The sequence below is a fragment of the Crocodylus porosus genome, unplaced genomic scaffold, assembly GCF_001723895.1.
Source record: "Crocodylus porosus isolate Cpor-Errol unplaced genomic scaffold, CroPor_comp1, whole genome shotgun sequence".
NCBI lineage: Eukaryota > Metazoa > Chordata > Crocodylia > Crocodylidae > Crocodylus > Crocodylus porosus.
This window is the reverse complement of record NW_017728944.1, coordinates 926,892-949,010: the sequence shown is the minus strand read 5'-3', so window position 1 is coordinate 949,010 and position 22,119 is coordinate 926,892. Positions and strand designations below refer to the sequence as shown.

The 22,119-nt window shown below is 46.7% G+C and overlaps 1 protein-coding gene across 1 annotated transcript in view; it reads left to right on the top strand.

The window, feature by feature from the left end:
* The first annotated feature begins 6 nt into the window (after positions 1-6).
* PIP4K2B (phosphatidylinositol-5-phosphate 4-kinase type 2 beta) overlaps positions 7-22,119 on the top strand; it is a 33,843-nt gene continuing 11,730 nt past the window's right edge. Inside the window, exons 1-3 of the mRNA XM_019550263.1 lie at positions 7-138; positions 12,547-12,644; positions 15,637-15,733. Of these exons, the coding sequence (XP_019405808.1) occupies positions 118-138; positions 12,547-12,644; positions 15,637-15,733 (216 nt within the window). The 5' untranslated portion in view covers positions 7-117. The remainder of the gene's footprint in view (positions 139-12,546; positions 12,645-15,636; positions 15,734-22,119) is intronic.

Genomic DNA, 22,119 nt, shown 5'->3' with positions numbered 1-22,119 from the left:
GCCGCGGCGGCGCTGGGGGCCGCGCTCAGCGCCAGCAAGACCAAGACCAAGAAGAAGCACTTCGTGTGCCAGAAGGTGAAGCTGTTCCGGGCCTCTGAACCGCTGCTTAGCGTCCTCATGTGGGGCGCCAACCACACGGTGAGCCTCCCCTCCCCGCCCGGTCCGCCTCCCCCGCACCGGGGCCTTCCCCTCCGCCTTGCACCTCCGGATCCGGCCCCTCGGGCCAGGATCGAGCCTTCCCTTTCTTCTCATCATCCCAGGATCGGGGGCCTCACCCCGGGAACAGAGCTATCCCTTCTCCATTCCAGGATCGGGACCCTTCCCTCTCCCCCCGCCCTAGCATCAGGCCCCTCACCCCAAAATCAGGGCCTTCCCGTCCTCCTGTCCACCCCAGGATCAGGGCGCTCTTCTCCTCCCCTTCATCCCAGGATCACTGTGGTCCAAGATCAGGCCCCTCCCTCAGTCTCATGCTTCCCCAGACTGGAAGCCCCCTCTCTCCCTTGCAGGTGCTGGGAGCCCAGAGCACCCCCAGTGCTTGGTGGGCAGTCTGAGGATGATGCCCCCCATCCATCCTTACCTCCCTTCCCTATGCCTGCCCCAGCCCTGGGATCCAGCGCCTCCTTGCCTTCCTCGAAAGCAGTACCCCACCTTCATGCTGTGGGGGCAAGGGAATGCAGGGCTTGCCCCCTGGCACTGTGAGCTCCTCACACCTCCAGGCACTGGGGCTTGTCCCTGGCCTGTTGCCGCCAGGGATGGTCTGTCTCCTGGTGCCTTCAGCATCCCCTTGCAGCAGAGACCCTAGTGTTCTCCCTGTCCTCTCAGGGCCCCTGTAGCTTTAGGTGTCTCCAGTTTTTCCAGCTTGTAGCCTCCTGTGAGAGGCCACCCCCACAGGGAGACCCCCTGCACCCTCCACTTCCAGTGATCCCCGTTGTTCTCGGTGTCCTCATGGGGGAGTCTTCTGGTCACACGCTGACCCAGGGACCCTGTTCCTCAGGCTCCTTGAGCATCCTCAGTAAGGTCAGCTACAGGAGTTGGAAACCCAGGGGCCTGTTCATTCCTACCACCAAACCCAACTCCTGCCCAAAAGATAAAGCTCCTGACTGATCCCACCACTCCTTGAGCCCTCAGTGCTGATAATCTGCAGGGTAAACCCCAAGTGACACCACCTCCCAGAGCAGTGGAGTCACCTAGTTCCCCCCTCCCAGATTCAGTTTTCCTATGACATGGGTCAATATATGCTGTAGGAAACAGAGAATGTGTGAGCATCTGTGAAGAGCTGAGCAGAGACCTCCCAGTCGCCTTTGAATCCTGCCCTTTGTGCTGTCAATACGTTTCTCCATAAACTTTCTCCCTCTGCTCCTCTGATGGCACCCAGAATCTTGCAACATTCTCCTCACATGCTTGATGAGCTTGATGGATTAGAAATGATTGCCATGTGGCTGCGGGTGATGCATTCTGTAGCAGCAGTTAAGAAATCTGAAATCTGTTGTGATGGTATATTCTGTTGGGTGCAGAATGCCAGGAACCTTTCTCCTTCCTAATTTAGCATATGTATTTTGAGAGTTTAGGAAAATGCATTCCTTAGTATCAAACAGAAGCTTTCCTGGAGAGAGAGCAAGAACCTGAGAGAGCTATTCCTGCAGAATTGAAATGTTCATTTACAAATAAAATCAACCCTTTAGCTTAGTTGGTGATGAAGAAAACCTCCTAGGTGTGATACAATGCAGTGTTGTCTTCCGGATCCTGAAGACACTCCAGTGATCTTTTTGCTTAGGGTTTTGCTTCAGAAGTAGTAGAGTGGTATTAGCAAGACTTAATAGCTCTGTAGGTGAAACTGATAACTGGATCCTGGGCAGTTTTGGTCACTGCCTCATAGTGACTTTGGAGGAGTTGCTAGGGGAACTTGTTGGGCGGTAACTACTTTTATGCGTCGACCTCTGGGCTGGTAGATGTATAGTAGACTTTTTTCATGCCCACACATTGTAACATAACACTGAAATCTAATTAACACTGGCTTGACACTGCCAGTCTCATCCAGGGAGAGGAAGGTGGGCTGTAAGTTGTGTGTGGACATTATGCTAGTAATGGGATTCTCTTGGTGACATGTTATGATGAAACTTCTGCTAGAAGCTGAGGCTGCATCCTGTAGGGCCAAACAAGGGTTAGAAAATAGCAGCTGTGACCTCCTTGCTCTCGGACAAACATCCGGGACTGTGTGAGAAATACTTGTCAGTTCATTTTGATCTTACTCTGTGTCACTGGCTTTGTTGCTGATACATGATGACATGGGTTGGGTTAAGTGCTAGAAAGGTGGGTGCCCAGTTTGGCTACTATACAGCAAGTGGGCTGTGATCTAAATTGGTTTTATTTCCTTGACAGATGAGCTGTTGCTTGTACTTGTGGACTCTTTGGGGTGATGGCACTGCAGCAGGGTTGGTAGGTAAGACGGATTAATTTAAGGTACTTGTAACAGATGAGTTAGAGTGGTCCTTCTCACATTGCAACTGTGTGTGAACAAGGCCACTTGCAAATGCTAAAGGCCAGATGAAATTTTGTACAGTTGGCCAGCACTGAACAAATAGCAATAGGAAGGTGCCTTTCTATTTTACAGTTGGACAGTAAATCTGTGCAGCTTTTAAGGTGACACGCACATGCAAGTGGTTGGTGCAAGGCTGATGATGCTTTATGTGAGGCGTGCCATTTTCTTTGCAGACTGGCCCATGGCTGGACACCTAGCTCATGTCTTCGCTGAGGGCTCCTTTAAGTGCAGGGACTGAGAAGTGAGTGAGGCATATGGTGAGGGGTTTGATTAATCACAGAATCTAGAATCATAGAGAAGCACTGGAAGGGACCTCCAGGGTCATCTAGTCCAGCCCTCGGCCTGAGGCAAGATTATCCCTATCCAAACCAAACTTGCATCTGCTGTCTGGCTACCTATTTAAATGTACCACACAACTTCCAGACTGCTGTCCCAGGTGGAATGTGGCACAACACGATATGTTGGAGGGATTCCCTGTAAGCTAGGCTCTTTGCTTGCTTATTCCATGGTCTTGGTTGCAGGGCATGTCCCCAGGTGGGCAGCAGGCTGCATGGGGAGGGTTGTGTCTTTCTGATACAGAGGCATTGAAACAAAGTCAGGTGGAATTTGGCAGACCACCCATGCCGAACTACCTGGAGTGTCTTGCTGGGCATGGTTGTACTGGTTGCCTGCAGCACCAGGAATGATGTCTCGGATGCAGCTGATTTGGTAAGAAGCTGCAAGCCCTTACAGCTACTAATTTCCCAAAGGTTTCTGCTTCTCTCTGCCAGGCTGGTGTACAGGCAAGATGCCATATTCCCCATGAGAAGCTGGATCTAAATTTTACCCCGAAGTCCCTACTCTCTGGAGGAGTCAGGTGAGACTTCTTCAGCAGTTCCAGATGTATTCTGAAAGAGGTTTTTCTTAAGTACGAAAATAACCTTGACGCATTAGCCTCTGTGGAATTATAATTTTGTGACTGGAACAAAAATCTTAGCTGGAAGTTTCTGTCGAAATGATGTGAGAGAGCCACCAGAGTTGACAGTGTTGCTGTCATCCTTGGGTTTTAGAATCAACACCTCGCTGAAATGAATAGGGCAGTTCTCACCTCAGAGTGCTTGTTCGCACTGTATTTAGCCTCAGTCCATGTGTGTTGTAAAGGTTTTCTTTACATCTCCAAGGGCTAGAAATATATACTTTTTTCAAAAGCCCCTTCATTTCTGAAGCACAATTTCAAGGGATGAATTCTTTGGCTATGAAATCGGTGAGACCCTGCCTGTGGGAGAAGTCCTTCTGGGAGCATCAGAATTCATTGACACAATCAAGATTGCAAGGACACGCCAAAAGGGTTCTGTCAAAAAGAGTTGTCAGGGACTGATCAGACAAACAATGCCTTTATGCGAGCCATCTCCTGTAGCCAAGAAATACCCTCGGGTTCATTTACTCAGTCTGGCAACGGTTTGGTTCTGCCTTATGTTTGAACAGGCTTGTTCGCAGCTGGTGTGAATACAGTGTGTGGTGGGTCTGGAGAAGATCAAGAGTGGCTGATTTGTTTGTAGGTGTTGTTAATGCACGAACAGGTTTAAACAAGAAGCCTGCCTTTGTCCAGTGCTGGCTGTCTTGATCCGCGGCTGAATCAAGTGCGTCTGCCAGATGTGAATTATGATATGGTACCTTAGTAGTTCCCAGCCACATGCAGACAGGAATGAAGTGCATTTGGCTTCTGAGGCTTGAACCAGGAAGCTGGTTCTGTACCTCAGTAACATGTAAAACTTCAGAAAGGAGAAGTGGGTGGAGCCAAAAAGGTTCAGACACTCAGGTTGCAAATAGCTTGCAAGCTGCTGAGTTGTGTTTGAAGAACAGGTCATAGCTGAGGACTGGGTTTTTGAAGATGCTGTTGTCATGGCTTTAGGAGAACAACAGAAAATTCAGGTTCTTATTACTGGGTGTTCATATAGTGTCCCTCTTTCATTGTGTATGTGGACATAGCTAGATGAGATTAGAAGTAGGCATTGAATTGTGATGGTTTGGGGTGGGAGGGGTTAGCTACACTTGACTGAGCAACAGTACTGTATGCAGCTGGTGAGACTAGTGTAGTTACAAGGTGCTAGTTAGGCTGTGGGGTAGGATCCTAGTGTTTACCTATGGAGTTGGAGTGTGATGCTGGGGTGTGTCTGCTTTTGTTATTATACATTGGACAGCTGTGTTTGTGTTGATTATGTCAACTTGTTTAGGTGATGATCTATCAACCAGAGCTTGTGGCTGTGTGGGAACATGGTGACAAAAATGGCTTCTGGAAGCAAGTTGTACCTCTGTCAAAATGGGCAGATCTCTTGCACTGTGCTTGTGACAACCCCCCAGTTCCACAATTTTCCTGTGCTGATTGAAGCTCCCAGAGCTGGAGTGATGTGTGCCCAACCAGGGCAGAGGGCAGCTGTTTGGTATTCAACCCAAGAAGCAGTAATTTGGCTTTGCAGCTGCCTTTCCCATCTCTGCATCGCTGCTTTTGGCATTGCTATATAAATTCTGGCCAAAAGTGCATCTGCCAAATGGTGTGTTTTGAAACCGATGAACTCAGACATGCCTATATCTGTCACTTCACTGCTATATTCTGTGTCTGCAGTTGACATTTAGGAAGTGCTGCAAAAGGGAACGTGACTGGCCTTGATGCTGGCGATCAGTGGATCTCAACTTCATTATAATTGCTGTGACCTGGAAACTCTGAGATACTGAGAGAAGCGAAGGGACAGTATTAGGGCATCAGTATCAGACTTGGGAGACCTGGATTTAGCTCTTTGCTCTGCCATTGAGGAGGTATCGAATGACCTTGGGTGAGTCAGCCACCCTGTGCCTCTGTTCTCCCACCTGTAAAAGATGTTCCCATCAAAACATGCAAGTTCTTTCAAGTTAGGCCAGACTGAGGGAAACCTCCAAGGAAAACCCAAGGTACTTCAGGAAGAGATGTATCCATTTTCACTGGGAGATGCCATTCTTCCTGCAGTGTGCCAGGGTGAAGCCACCTCTGGGATGAGATGTAGAGGCTAGCCCTTGATTGCTTATGGTTATGAAGAACCCGACAGTGTTTTTATTCTCCTGCGTACCAGTCCTGGAGTGCTGTGTCCAGCTGTGGACACCATGCTCCAGGAAAGACATGGAGAAGTCCAAAAGAGTTCAGAGACACCAAGGAAAGCAATTGGAGGCCTAGGAAATAGGACATGCAGGGAAAGATTGGAAAGTTTGGGCCCCTTTAGTTTGGAGAAGAAGGGGGTAGGGCTTTGTTTTAAAAAGGCCAGTGTCCAGTTGTTCTCTATAGCCACAAGGGACAGGACAAAAAGTAATGAGCTGAAATTGCAACAACAGAGATTTAGGTTGGATATTAGGAAAAGCTGTTTCACTGGAACAGGTTCCCTCTGGAGGTGGTGGAGTCTCCATCACTGGAAGTTTAAGTGTGGATTAGACATGCTTGGCTTGGCTGGTTTGGACTGGGGTCTTCCCTTGAGCAGGATGTTGGACTAGATGGCCTCCTGAGGGTCCTTTCAGCCCTTCCCCTCTTCCCTATTTTCTTTATACTTCTATAAGTGATTACTCTAATTCTCAAGCCAGTCCCCTGCCTCTCTGGTTTCATAATTATACAGTGCTACTTGCTTTTCCCCTAACCATTGGGCAGTATTTCTGTTGAGTGGCTGTTGTGTCACATTCCAGATGTGGTTTGTTCTTCTCCCCATTTATCTTTTACCTAGCTCCTTGGGGAGATGGATCATAAAACTTAACTAATGTTCAGAAAGCTTTTTTTTCATGTGCCTGGCTGAAAAGCACTGGAGGGGAACAAAGTATTTTTATTTTTCTGAATTAATTCCTGCTGCAAAGAATCTTAGCAAGTAGGCTTAGATACTTCTGTCAGTTGGACCTTGTTAGTAAACAAATTGCATTTTCCCATCAATTTACTAATGGTAATTGCCACTTTGAGGCTAGAATCAGGTTTTGAAATAAAATTATGCTTGTCCTGTTTATTCTTAGACCAGCTGTCCCTGAACAGCGCAGATTATTGATGCGTCTTTTATTGACTAAGAAATCACCCTTGGTAGTAAAGATGAATTGCCCACTGTGAATAAACCTTGAATCCTATTGATTAGTGCTGCCCAGGAATTCAAATTCAAGGCCTGAGAGAAGAGGGCCAAACTGATGTATTTACAAAGTGGTAGAAGTGTTGTATGAAGGAGGCAATTGCAGATCCTAATTAGGGGTATTGCACTTATTTGAAGCGGGGTGAAACCACACAAGAAATGTTTTTCTCTTCTTTGCAGAGAATTATCTGTCTGATGTTGTCTAATGGAGATGGTGTCAAATGATTTGGCCTAAAATGTGACCTGTTTTTCAATTCTGTCAGCTGTCTTTCAGATTGGCAGGTATCCGATTTCGGCCAAGCTATCCATCATGAGGATGACAGGCATGCATCATCCTATTTTAATCTAAATTGTGTGGGGCAGCAAAGGGACTGGCCTGGCTAAATTAGCAGTGTTCTTTACCCGAACTCCCTCGCTATCCAGGCTCAGGGGAGAGTCCCTGGTTCCATTCAGGTCTTTTTTTGCTGCATTGTCTCATCTGGCAAGGGAATAGGAAGCTCAGAGGTGCCATAGAGAGGTATAATCGCCCACCCAGAGTAACAAATGTCAAGACTTTCCAAGGCCAGGTCACTTGCAGGTTCTCCAGGCTTTTAATACAGGCTGCAAACAAATAACTCAGAGGGGCCAATAGTGTGTGGATATTTTAAGGAGAAGGTGTGCATGAAAACCACAAGAGTGGCCCTATTGGGTCAGTGACAGGTCCATCTAGCCTAGTACCTTATGTGTCACTGTGGCAGAGAGCAGATGCTCAAAGGAAGAATATGTATGCAGGGCCCATCCAGACTGATCTGTCTCCTGTTCCTCTTCCCCGTACAACTTCCAGCAGAAAGACCAGGTTTCTGCTCCTGAAGACCCTGTGGTCTAGATCAGTGGCTTCCAAACTCTTTGGATCAGTGGATCACTTTGTCTTTGATGTGTTACACCCTTATCAACCAACTTTCAACTGAAAGCACTGTGATGGCATGCATGGTCCAGTTCTGTTTGTGAACCACCTACAGACCATGTACTGTGGCCCTGTGGGACGCTAGGAATCTCTACCATAGTCTGGACCCAGTGGTCTAGGCAGACCACACTGTGGCAGGGCTTCTGAAGCAACACATGTATTGGCAGGCAAACTGCAGCAAGTCTGTTTGGCAGCACTGGCTACCACAGGCACATCACTTCTGCTCCTCTGGTTTCTGCACTGGCTTCCTATGGGATAGAGAGGTCAGGGTCTTGGGTCCTTATCTTCCCAGTGCTCCGTGTTTTGGGCCCAGAGTTTCTAAATCTCCCCTGAAGCCTAGGATGCAGACTGTAGTCAACAGCCCTGTTCCTCTGGCACAAAGGAACATACTGCAATAAGAGTAAAGCTCCTCTGTATGGGAGATGGAGCTTTGTGGGGAGAAGCGTGTTCCAGACCAGGGAATGAATTCCCCCCCCAACCAAAAGGGGAAGATGTTGCAGATCCTACCTTCTGCTCCATGTTGAAGGGACATGTCTTTGTCCCTGCCTTGTCTCATGTAAATTAACACATTCAAGTATGTAACACATGCAAGGATGTAATATAGTCTCTGGTGTGTGCTCCTTCTCCCCTCCCCTAGGGAGAAGGTGAGAGGACAAATGCTTACCAGAGGTTAGTTGCCTCTTTGACGCGCTCCTGGAAGGAGCTCAGATGCTACAGTGATAAATGCAATAGGAGAGTGCAGAGCAGAATAGCCAGTCTTGGTAGATCCACTTGCATTCAAACAAGATCACCTAACACCTGCTGTAGCACTTATCTGACAGGACAGGGCATAGCAACCCTTTGAAAGACATGTAGGCTGTGTCTAGATAAGTGCAGCTGTACAGTCTGCAGCACCACATACCGCACATTCAGGTGTTCTGCATGCTGCAAGGGGGGGGGCATTGACCCCAGGAGATCCTGGGGTCAAAAAAACCCGCGTAAAAAAAATAATTGGAGCAGTGCACACAGGGACAGCATGTGCCGCCCAAAACCAGAGCCTGGCCTGCTGGAGCCACGCTGGCTACCAGCCAGGCTCTGAGAAGCAGGATCGTTGCTGCTGCAGCCCCAGGATCTCAGGTAAGGCTGCTGGGGACAGCCCAATGCTGGCTCCAGCCTTCCCTACCCCACCTGGGGTAACTTGCTGCACACCAGAGGGTGCGTGGCACAGGTGTTCCCTGGGGACAGATAGCAGTGGCACAACATGTGCCGCTGCTTCTTGTCCTTAGGGAAACAAACATCTACTTGAGTAGATGTGGCTGTAGAGGGTTTGGCAGTAGAAGCCGGCTGTGCTGAAAACCAATGTTAATGGGCTCTGATTTAATTTTCCAGAAGCTGTGGACAGAGAAATGGACTTTTTTCACTCCTGTGGCTTTGAAAAGAAGATATAAATGGGGCAATTAGTTATTAGGGTAACAAGGAACAAAGGTTTTTCTAGTCAGTCTGGTATTTGGTATATTCCATCCCAGACAGTGGAGCCCTGATAGGACAGATGTCTCTACTGCATATTGCACCATAGTGTAGGTCAGTGGTTCTCGACCTTTTTAGACTTGAGGCAGCCCTCAAAAATGCTGGCTGTTAGTTTTAAATTTTTTGGACTACAGAAGAATAATACATCAGTCTTTTTCTGTTGTAACAAGCTTGAAAAGACCACAACTATGGATTTTTATTTGAAATCCCTGGGTTTACATTGTGGATCATGTTTGCGCGCTTAGCGGAGCTAATATTGTGTCACACCCTACAGAACCCTTGAAAGGATCTGAAGACACCCCAGGGTGCTTTGTCATCCTCTTTGAGAATCACTAGTTTAGATGTACCTGAGCTAGCCTGTTTAGCTGAGATAGCTGTGCATATAAGCACCTAATCCCATTGTTCCTATGGAGTCCTATGTGATGCAAAGCCTCAGGCTAGTACCTAATTGCAGCACACCCACATGTTGCCTAATTAACAGTAGATCAGATCAAATCCCAAATGAAACCACACCCAGGCTAATGCTTCATTGCTGTTCTCAGCTGGGCACTGGGATCCAAAAGCTGATGGTGGTGTCTGCAGGGTGTAGCTGGTATAGGAGAAGGGGCTGCTGGAGGGGGATGTCTCACTTGGGTTTGAATGGGGCTGTTCCACTGTTCCTTGGAGTTTGGACTGTGCTTTGAACACTGAAGTTACCCCTATTGCTCACTGTTCTGGTCAGGCAGAAAGGTTGCGGCAGGTAACACACCTATGTTCTGGCATTGCCAGCAGCCTAAGTAGGAACCAGGAGATACAAAGACCATCCCTTTTTGTCTCCTACCAACAAGTGGTTCATACGGACTGTTTTAGCAGTCTTTAGATTCCACTACCCTGCCCCCAGCCACTGGCTCTGGATACTTCTGCATTTCGAAGATCATAATGCTGCCTCTGGCATTCTTCCTTCAGATCCAGAACAAGCAGCTAATGGCTTGTCTGCTGCCTTATCACTGCACAGGATGGGGAAACAAGGTGTCGGGGGAGGCTGAGAACAGGCTTGTCTGAGGAGCAGGCTTTAGTGCTTCCCTCCTCCTAGACAGGAATAACTTAGCAGCTGTGAGCAGCACCTCTTGTTAATGCAGAATTAACAGCGCTTCCCTTCCCCCCCTTCCCCCACCACCCACCTCAATCACTATAAAGGGATTATGTGATGTGGTTCTAGAGAGATGGACCCAAAGCCCTGTTTCCCACCCTGCTTTTACTTTGCATCTCTCGGTAGCTGCATTATACAGGATCCAGCCTTGTGCAGATGCTGTGAGTATCGGCCTCCTCACTCCATTGCCATTTACAAGGGATAAGCAGCACGTAACATTACTTATTCATTCATCTGTATGACATCCTTCATCTCTGACAAAGCACTTATCAGAGGATGGTACCAACTTCTGTGGCTGCTACAAAGTAAACACTGGGTTGGGCTTCAGAGCACCTGCTTCATTCATTTTAGTTTCCATAACCATACAATAGCCTTTTTCTTTGCCTTACTGTTGGTTTCCAGGTTAGTTTCTCTTGCAGTGCTTTCCTCTATATTGTGTTTCAGTGAAGATGCAATCTAATGATTGTAGCAGCCCATTTCCTCACAGGAAGTATTTTTCCTTTGGCAAAAAGGGCAAAAGAGATGCAGAATAATATCTGCTTGTTCAGTGATTAGATAGGATTTGAAGGTATATTGATGCTTTCCTGGCTGTCACTAAACCTTGAATCTGTGAATCTCCGTTTTTCTTCCTTTTTTGCAAACCATAAACTAAGCCTTGCAACCTTCCTCTGAGGTGGTAGGTGACACCTTACAGACTAGTTGGTTCAGAGAAGCATGGGCTTTTCAAGGCAACAGCCTGTTCTGTCAGATGCTATAGAAGGGCAGGCCAAGGAAAGATTGCACGCATCCAGGAGTGGATCCAGAGGGAGTGTGGCAGCGTGGTTGTACCCCTCTTTGGACTGTGTCATGTGAGCTCTCAGTGCAGGGTCTGCCAGGAGTCATGGCTTTCATGCTGCTCTGGAGCCCAGCAGGTGAGTGCTGCCTCTGCCATGCCACTCAGTGGGGTGGGTGAGAGGGAGGAGGAGCAGCAGCATTGATGCTCTGGGTTCTGAAGATGCATAAAAGTAAGGGCTGTGGTTGGACCCTTCCTTGATCAGCTGGAGAGCTCACAGCTCATGCAGAGCTCTGACAGGAGCTCATGCTGACAGGACAGTGAGCTCTGAACTTTCTGTGCACAGCCAAAGGGGAGCACACTGGCCCCCATGCCTCATGCATGGATGTGCTACTGCACACACTCGCAGTTTACACATGGTGAATCAGAGATGCATAAAAGGCTAAGAGACTTGGCCAAGGTCTTATAGTCAGATGATCAGTCTGAAGTCTGTACAGGCAAACGGCAGACTCCCTGCCCAGTGCTGTGACTACAAAGGCTGCTTCTCTCAGGTGTTGCCTGGTCATAGCAGCTGCATTGTAAAAATCCTAGTAACTGCTCTGCAGTGGAATAGCTTCCTCTTTTAACCATAGTTGTGACTAATGTGCATTCCAAATTCATTAACAGAGGTTGGATCTGCCTTTGTACAAGCAAACTTGCTTTTTTTGGCCAAGCTGGGGGTGGAGCACTGCGTGAGAAAAGAAAAAAGGCCATGGCGCATTTCTGGGAACAGCAGGGTTTTGATGCTTCCCATTGCTAAGTCAGTTCTTTTAGGGTGTAGCTGCTGTGTAGGGCCTGCATGTTTACTACAGTCTCTTTCAGCACTTGGTGCTGCAGTCTGAGTTTTCACACGTGGCTTTCTGTAAAGTAGCAATTCCACAGTGTGGCAGCTGAGTGCTCAGTTGTCTGTTTCTATATATTCCTGCTGTTGCCACACATTTTAACAAGGAACAAGAAGAGGGAGAGATAGCAGAGTGATTCATTCCCTTAGGGAGTGTGGAGGGGTAAGAACTACAGCAGACAGGCAGAGAAAGAGACAGCATCCCTGAGGCAGCAGTATGGTTAGGAAGAAGCAGTTCAGAACCTCTTTTGCTCTGTGCCCTCGAGTCAAAGGTGTTGGTCACTCATGATTTGTAATAGTGAGACCTGGTTACAGAGTCAGTGTTTGTACTGAAGAGATGTTATTTTAACACAGGGCAAAATTTGTATTCTGATATCATTTGGGTGGTCTCAGGAGAAGGGTAGCACACTATAGATGGCTTAAAAGAACACAAGGCATGGACCAACTGAAGATGTACTTGCCACATCATCGATTAAGATGCCTTTTTTTAACTAGGGACACAACAGCACTTTCTGTATCTGACTAGCACAGAAACATGCCCTCCAGATTTAACGAATCACCTTCTGTCTTTTTCAACACTGCTCATCACTTCCTGAGGTCAAAAATAAGACATGGATGATAACTGCAAGGAGACATCATTCAGGGGTTGAATGTTGTTTTCCATTCTCTTTCAGATCAATGAGTTAAGCAACGTTCCTGTCCCTGTGATGCTAATGCCAGATGACTTTAAAGCCTACAGTAAGATTAAGGTGGACAATCATCTGTTCAACAAGTAAGTCAGTGCAGTGTCACCTCTTGCTTATGCATTTTGTCTGTTTAAAAAAAAAAAAAAAAGCCTTTTGCTCTAGGTCAAGTTTTGCAGATGGCGACCCGGTAAGCTCCTTCCCATGCACAGAGCATCCCTCATGATTAGATAAATGCCCATGTAAGGGAGATGCCCAGACTGCAAAGCAAGAAAACAGGTATTTTGTCCATCAGTACCACACTGTCCTGTGGTCTAGCTTCTGTAACTGAAGCATGGCAACACCAGAGGTGAAATTAGTGCTGTCTTAGAGCAAAGTTGTATCTATGAGCATAGATGTATATATTCATTACATCTATATCCAGTCATGTTTTAGTGCTTATGAAGGGCCATCAATCTAGCTTCTTGAGACCAAAGTTCAGTATTGATTCTGATTGAGTACACCAATAGCAATGACAATACATCATGCTAACCACCTCCCACTTGTAATAGCACCCTATCAGCTAGCCTCTAAGCTGCCCTTGGGAAACCAGATCTGAGGGTGTTTGCGTGTTGGTGTCAAGGGAAGGTCATTTTTCCATGGTCCATTTGGTTCTTTGCTGAGACTGGTGATGGAGGTAGAGGCTTTTTAGCCTATGCCCTTCTTTTTTAGGAACTGGGCTGAGGATATTAGGTTGGAAGCCCTTTGAATCAATATTTCTTATTGATGTGGGGAGTAGCAGTCTGCTGCCTGGCTGTCTATAACCTAGACTCATAGGGTTGGATAGGATCTGAAGCATCATCTAGGCCAGCCCTGTGCATAATGTGATGTTCTTAAACCATGCCAGAGAGAGGCTGATCCAGCCTCTTCTTGAAAACCTCCAGCAAAGGATGTTTCATAATGCAGTACTGATCTATACCACTTGTGCATTACATGCACCTTTTCTTTAGATAAGAGTTCTCACCTCATCTCTATGATCTACCTTTGAGAGCAGAAGTGTTACTCCAAGGTTCATCTCTCCTACATAGCCACTGCTTTCTTCCTCCCTTCCCCACAAATTCCATTTTTCATTGCAGCCTTTCACTGCACAGGCTCTTCTTGTTCTGTGTGTGTCTAGCATGCCAAAAAGCAAAGCTAAAAGGCTCCAGCTGTCTCCAGAAAGGACCATCTCTCCTGCTTCTTCCTCAGTGGGGAAGTTGCTTTGGGGTAGAGTAAATTTGGTAGCTTTAATTGCAAGAGAGGACTTTAAAAGGGCATCTCATGTTTACACCATAAGACAGCAGGGGGGCCAACCTTGCTTTGGCAGTCATGTCATAGATTAAACCCCATGCCCTCCACAAGTGCTATTCCAACCCCCTCCCTTGCCTGATCTACTGCTCTTTATGTTGTGTCTTTGGCCTGTGCTTCTTTCTGTTCTGCTGCTTTTCTTTCTGCTTCCTGATGTGTCTGCCACTATACTTCCTGCCCCCTCCCCAGTTGGCTGTACAGTAGAATTAAAGCCAATACACAGGCGTCCCATGCTACTTGTGTGTACAAGTTGGCAATCCTCAAAAAGAGGAAAGGCCGCAGCTGATTCATCTGCTTGCCTCTTGACATTTAATTCCAAGTCTGGAAGGTCTAATCCAGGGCTGTACAACTTCTTCATGACCAGGAGCTGCACCAGCAGGGGTCATGTCCACCTCTTTCCACCCTACTGCCTCACCTGCAAAGCTCCCCTGCCCCTGTGGATGGGCAGCATGCCTTGACCATTTATTTCACTGGGCTGGCTGGTGTGTCCCCCCCCAACTTTGGCTGTGCGTTCTCCTGGTGCACCATGCCCTGGCTACCCCAGCACTGCAGGCTGCCCTGCCCTGCGCTGCCCTACCCTGGCTGGAGCAGTGAATGGAACAGCAGTTAAGGGGAGTCTATGCCATAGATTAACCTCTTGCAGACTGCATGTGGCCCACAGGCCACCAGCTGGGCAGCTCTGATCTAATCCAAATTCAGGGAACCTCTTCCCCCAGCTCTCTGTCTTAAACAATAACACCACATCTCAGGGTGTAGCTAAATTATCCAGCAGAACAGTAGCAGTAGTGAGAGAGGAAAGGGAGAAATTATTTTGTCAGATCTGGGCTCAGAGTCAGGGGAGAATCCTTCTTTCAGCCTGTTAAACAGTACAAATGACGCTTGCCCAAGTTAGCCTGCAGGGATCCTCTATGGCTTCTCAAGGATTGGCTTGTACTGTGTGTTCCTTTGCTACAAAGCCTTTGCTTTGGGGTTAAGGAGGCATTACAGCCTTGTGGCAAGAGCATTGGAAATAGAAGCCAAAAACCTGAGTCAGGTCCTGGCTCTGATTTTTTTTCCTCATGCCGTGGGCAAGCTGTGGCTCTTCACCTCTGTTTCCTTATTGAGTCGGGGGTGGAGAGACTGGGGGAGGAATAATGCCTTTATTCTTGCTTGAATACACCTCAAGAACTTGGAATGCAAAGGGTTCCGTGTGGGCAATGTGTTTGGAAATGCCATGATGTACTTGAAGTGGTCTCTGAATTTTTGTGCAAGGCTCTTCAGTCATTTCATACGCTGTCCCTGTGTGTATTTAGCAGGATTGGATCTGTTAAGACAGTCTTGTGAGCACAGATGACTTACCTTCAGCTAGGCAGTTAGTCTAATAAAAGATATTGCCTATATTTATTTAAGCTGTTTTAATCATTGATCCCCAAAAAAGCACATTGCTGTAAATCTATACAGTGCCTTACAAACAGCTAATAGGACATGCTTCCTACTCCAAAGAGCTTGCAAGCCAATTGCTTGATCTTACAAATGTTCAAATGCATGGGGCTGTCAATGTAGTAAAAGTGAGCATATAAGCATTAGCAGGATTGGGCTGTTGGGCAACACGCCATGATGATTCTGGAAAGCGTGAAGCACAAGGTTGGATGGGAGTGGGGAAGGGATTAGGGCTGAGTTGATTCTAGGGCTCACAGTGATGCAGGGAGGGCTTAGAGAGCTAGTGTGTGAAGCATTGTTGGTTCCACAGGTATGACATCTGCTTCTTTGTCCTAGGGAAAACCTGCCAAGTCGCTTCAAATTTAAGGAGTACTGCCCACTGGTGTTCCGAAATCTCCGGGAAAGATTTGGGATTGATGATCAGGATTACCAGGTAAACTCAAAATGAAGAGATTTTCAGATATCTTAAATTGTTCCATGATGTTTATATTAACTCTCCTACATGTGTGACCCTAGTGTCTAAGTACAAAATCAGGTCCCCTGCCAGGTGCTGTACAAACTCCAATCAAAGAGCAGGTACCTGCCCCAGAGAGATTACAATCTCAGCATAACCCAAGAGATGCTAGGTGGCTGCAGATACACAAGAGCACAGGGAAGCAATGAGCTGGTGTTGAATGTGCGCCATGGGCATGAGACAGGGCATGTTTGCGAATTCCAGGTGCCTCTTCTACAAAGTGCTATGTGCCATGTGATGATTTTTGTATTAGGCTTTTATCGAGGTGTTTTCTGTCTGTGGTATCCCTGGAATGGTAGTTGTGACCATTCCCAATCTGGCTCAGTTCTTGGGGTCAGGAAGGGGGAGAGGCATGTGCCCAGTGGGTTGGCAGTCCCTGGCTAAAATCTGGTAGACAGAGAGGTTGCAGCTTCCTGAGATAGCACAAAGGCTTCCCTCTTGTTTATGACTGTTATTCCAAAAGAGGCTGAAGATACCTAACAGCAGAGGAGATAAGAGACCACTTAAATTAGATAAAACCAATTGAAAAACAGGGAAGGCTTTGATAGCAGCATGACCTTTAGCAGGATGAGTGTTGGGTAATTAAACCAGCATATATTTGCAGCCCCAGTGTGGTAGATAACAGCTGGCATTGTGAAATATTCGTTTAGATCCTGCCAGCTGGCGAGACCAGCATGTTAGCCCTGGCAAGATGCATTGATTGAGCCTGGTATTGATCAATTTTTTTCTCGGGTAAATGATCCCCTTGTGAGAATTCCTCTCTTTCCTCCTTGCCCCCCCCAAAAAAAAAATGTTTCAACCAGTAGGTGGTTTTCTCCCTGTCCCACAGATATAGTTATTCAAAACCATTATGGAGGATGAGAAGGAAGGGGAAGGGGCCTGCTTCTTCCCACACCGTCTCATCCTGGCAAGCCTGTCTGTTTAGAGAGATCACCATAATTGCTTCTAATCATTTTTAGGCTGTTGTTGTGCTACAGGGAGTATTTACCCATACCTAGAACTCCTCTACTTGGCTCTTCTCTGACCAGCATTGCCAAGGAGCAGAGTATTGAATGGGTCATGGAAATGTAACTACCCTAAGACTGGACCTTTCCAGGTTTGGGTTGAGGTGGGAACCATGAAGAAGCTAGTGCTGCCTCTGCAATAGTTGTCAATCCAGCAGCTTTCTTTAGTATTGCATTTATTCTCCATGAGGTGGTTTTTCCTAGTTGTAAGCGTATTAGCTGCTCATTTCTTGAGCAGATTGGCATCAAGCCTAGAAATCTCATTGGGAGTCTATGAAAAAGGAGGTGGAAAGGCTACAGTGAGGAGAGCCTGTGCTTTATTCACTATTGTGCCACCAGTGTGCTCTGAGGCCTTGGGCTAGTCACCTAAGCTCTCAGCCTCAGTTTCTTCTCCCAGAAAAGCAGGTATGTTAAGTGTGATCCTTAGTTGAAAAGGGGCTGCCCCAGCACAACAGCTATCTCTTAGGAGCATGACAGAATCAACAGGCTGCTTTCTAGATCTGTCTCCTTTTCTCCCCCTATTCCCTTTTGCCACCTCGTAACAGTCCCTTCAAGTCTCCTGAAGACTAGTGCCTTCAGACTGGGTTCACACAGGATGTTTTCAGAGCAAAGCTTGATTCCCAGAGCTGAACAACAGAGTTTTGTTTTTTTCTTTTCTTGCTTATTTTTTTGTAATAGTCTGATCCTCACAATGAGAAATCAATCATAGCATTTCAGACCTCTCACCCTTGTGCCAACCCACCTGTTACTGTGCAAGGTAGAGCAGAAGTGACTGTAAAGAGAGATTGTGTTTGCACCTGCTGAGCATTTCACAACTGCAGTTGAATGATTCACTGCACATAGGAAAATCTCAGCTGGAAGTCATTTGGGATGGGAAAACTTTTCCACTTCTGGGCACTGAAGTCCAGAAATGCCTGTAGTATGTGCTCTGTAAAGTGTTCAGCTCTGGGGGAAAAGAAGCGTCTAGCTTGGGTAATAGAGCACTGGACTGACTTCAGAGAAAAGGGTTGGATTCTTGCCTCCTCCTTGGGCTGTGGGTGATATGGGAGAAACGAGTTCACCTTCCCATGTCTTGGTTTCCCCATCTGCAAAGTGGGGCTTGATGATGCTGACCTGCTGTGTAAAATGCACTGATATCTGGTGATAAAGTCCAGGAGAGGAGCCAGAGATGATCATCTGTTAAGTTGGGTTCAGTCATTAGCAAAGAAATATTTTGACCAAGGCACTGTTGGATATTTTTCATAATTTTGGAGCCCCACTCTCCTCTTACTAAACTCTTGCCTGTGCACTGGTTTGGGAAGTGGGACACTGGAGTTTGAGTTGGAGAAGTCAGGACTTCTGTGTGCTCTGCATTGAGTGCAGACTTGTGGGAACAGGAATTCAGACAATATCATAGTTTTCACATCTTATAAAAGAGCATGCATGGACGCTCCCTGCACCCCGCCCAGTGAAGTCACTAATGCTTTTGTGAGGAACTTGGAAACTATCCGTAAAAGGCACCAGAATGTAAAAAGCAAACATCCAACATTTGGCTACTGGTATTGATTAGAAGAATGCAGAAGTGAGTTGGGTGGTGGCTATTGATGGTGCCCTTTTGTGCTGGAAGTATTTAATGTAGTGATCCTCAACTAGAGTGCCTTGAGATCCTTTTAAAGATGACACGCAGCATTAACACTGTTAGATGTGCAAACATCATTCACAAGATAGACCAAAAATTTCCCATAGGAATCCATAATACCAAAACCGTTCTGACCTGCAGTGGGCTTTCTGAGTTTTTCGCGACAGAAGAATTGTTCTATTATTTTTTTGTAGTCAAAAAACAAGTGAAAGCTATGAGCTTGTATTTTTTGAGAGAGGCCTTGAGTCTAAAAAAGTTGAGAATCACTGGTTTTATGCTTAGCATAAGTGCATGTCCTACTGCTGGACACAGCGGCATGGCATAGGCTGTGTGCTTCTAATAGACCCAGTGTCTGTGGGCTGTGCCCTTTGGGCCTGTCCCTGGTATCACTGTAAAGGTGTGAATAGTCGTGACACATACAGCCTGGGGGAAGGTGTCAGGACCTGTAGTATGATGTATTTGATACCTATGCTCTTTGGAGTCTGGAGAAATCCCAGGAGAGCCCATTCACATAGCCCGTGTGAGCCAAATGAACTAGTGCCTGTCTTTCAGAAACATGGAGGCCCTCCTGATGGTGTGGAAGAGCCTGTCTGTAGCCTGCCAAACCTTCCTATTTTTCCTTTAGCTGTCAACTGCATTTTCTGCACAGTGATTGCTTTGTACTGACAAAGGAAGTGCTGCTGCTGCCTGGTCTGCTGGCTTGATTTCATGCCAGGCTTTATCCCAGTCTTGAGGTGGAAGTTTGGACTAGCCCATCCTAGCCATAGTTGATCTGGATGCGGGTGTCTTTAAGAAATAACTGTGTTGGTTTCACACGCTTGAACTTGCCTCTCACACCTGTTCCTCTGAAAGTAGTTAAGCTTCTTTCTCTGCTTTTATTATTTTTGTCCTCTGGCTAATGTGCTGCGATATGTTTTTATGTAGCCTAGATATCTTTTTTTCTGAGGAGCAGCTTTTGAATAATACAAAACTTACCTGGAAACACTCATTATCTTGTCATTTCTTTCTTGCCTGATCTGTCATTTATGTGGTGCCTGTCACTGCAGAGGGAACACTTCTCCCACCTCCAGGGTGGAACATGTTAGCTCTTTAAGAGCATGTTGTTCCAGTGTTTAAGACAGGAAGTGGAGCATGCTGTATTCAGATGAACTTCCAGCTTAAGCTTAGGTAGGCAGGATGTAATTAGTTCATAGAATCATAAAAAGAAAGGCTGGAAAGAACCTCTGGAGGTCATCTAGTCCACCCCACTGCCTAAGGCAGGATCATCCCTTTCCAAACTATCCCCTACAGATCCTTATTTAACCTATTATTAAAAATATACAAATCAACCCTGTTACACAATTACAAGACAGCGGCTAAACTGCCACAGGTAAAGAAGGCGGGGCTGGAGCAGTCAGTGTTCAGCTGCTGCAAGGGTTTTTAAAATATTCTCAAGATCCAAGGAAGAGGGTCATGCTCCCTTCTACAGAAAAAAACAAAAGCCCTCACAGTCCCTACCAATCTGCCCATGGGGTAAAATTCCTTTCTGACCCCAGATGTGATGATCGGACAGACCCTGAGCAAAGGGGCGAGACCCGTCAGCCAGGAACCTCTGGGTTTTAGTGCCAGCAGGAGCTTTGGCACACCCCATCACAGTCCCCAGACTTGGCTGCAGCCAACACCCAAAAATTCAGAGGACAGCAAAAAAAAACCCAATCCCTGACACATGCAGAAACAGGAGGGGGAAAAATTCCTTCCCAGCTCCACATGGCAAACAGCAAAGCTCAGAAGTGTAGGAAATACACATAGCATAGTATAGATATAGCTACCCCAAATCATCCCTGACCAATGCTTGTCCATCCTCTTCTTGAACACCTCCAGGTATGGAGACCCACAACATCCCCAGCCAGCCTGTTCCACTGCCTCACTGTTCTAGCAGTGAAGAAGTATTTCCTGATATCCAGTCTAAACCATCTGCCCTGGTGCTGCCTTGAGCCAGCTTCTGTGATCTGCCCTCTATGGCAAACGAGAAAAGATGTTCTCCCTCTTCTGTGTGGCAGTCCTTCAGATATTTGTAGGCTACTGTTATGCCCCTTTTTAATCACTTTTGCTGCGAACTGAACATGCCTATTTCCTTTAACCTCTCCTCATGGTTTGCTTTCAGAGCTCTTTATCATTATTGTCGCCTGCTTCTGGATGGGAATTTAGCCAGCCTGGTAAGATTAACACCGTGTGCTGGAAGGAAAGGCAATAACATACATTTTGGATTCTGAGCCCTGTAATGTCCACATATGGTCAGGATTTTTGCTTCCTGTCTTGCCTATAAGAAAGGAAACAGGCATTATGGTAGCAAGTCTGGTTTTGGAGGTGGTGGGTGTTAGACTACACAGCACTTAGTGATTTGTGAACGTCAGCAAGAAATAAGATTTTCTTTCTTCCCTCCCCACCTCTCTTTTCCTGACTGTTTCTGAAACCATTGACAGTTATAGAATTTCTCCTCAACTGCATTTAAACATAAATGCTTCAGAGGCTTTTTTCTGAATAAAAGTCTTTCCTCTCGATTCCTTTTTAGTTAGACTCTGAAAAATCCCCTACTTTCTCAATGAGACTCTGTTCACCTCCCTGTCTAGTGCCTTGCAAGAGCAGACAACCAGGCTCCCTCTGCTGGTTCACATTCACAAAGCCGTGTGGGTGGAAAAGAATGAATATTAATTACTAGCATAAAAACATGGAACAAAACATCATCTGCCATGGAGATCCTAAGACATACATGTATATCTGGCTGAAAAAAAAACCGTATCCTTTATACAGATGTGCATGTGTGAGCATGTATACAAATGTGGGCATTGGCTTGTTTGAATAGGTAAGGGAATGGCAAAATAATGAAGAGTACGTTGGAGTCAGATAAAACGCAGGCTTACCCATAGGGGAAACAAATGGGCTGGGAAAGGAGTTGATCTTTAAAGGAGAGGAAGGCTGGTCTCATAGCTGGGGCACTGGATTGGAGATCAGTTCTATGCTGTGCTATAGACTTCCTGTGTGTCCTTCCACAGGTTGCTTCACCTCTTTCTGCCTCTACTGCTCCTCACTTCCTCTCTCTCCTGTCTGTGTAGACAGGAAACTGTTCAGGGCAAGGATGGCTTCTTACGTATGTGCAGCATCTGGTACCGAGGACCTGGATCCATGTTGTAACCTTTACCTCCTATATAATTTATAAGCAAAGTGGAAAAGGGGCAAGTGAGCTGTTCTTGTCAAGCAGGTGAGAATGAGGGGCAGCAGGAAAGTGCTGAGAATCTCATTGTATCCATTTGTTAGAGACTGAAAAGCTCATGGGTAGGTTGGTTTGACCTTAGTGCTCAACTGAAGGTCTGCAGCTTGTTGGAAGAGTTGGAAGTCCAGCTTGTTAAAGGACATTGATGGAACTTAAGTATTTGAATAGGTTTGAGGAGCTGAGCCTTGCCTCCTAAAGGTACTTAGATACCAAGCTGTCTGGGGCAGGGATTGTCTCTGCCCGATAGAGATTTTGGGGGCCAATACTGATAGCCGGTTTTTTTAAGGAGGCATATTGGCCAATACCGATCCAATTTTCAATACAGATGTGTCCAGCTGGTAAGTCTGTTACGGTAGAAGGGGAGAGGCATCAACACCCCTCACGGTTAGGGAGGGAGTGGGGCAGGGGTTGGGGCGGGGCAGGCGTGGGACAG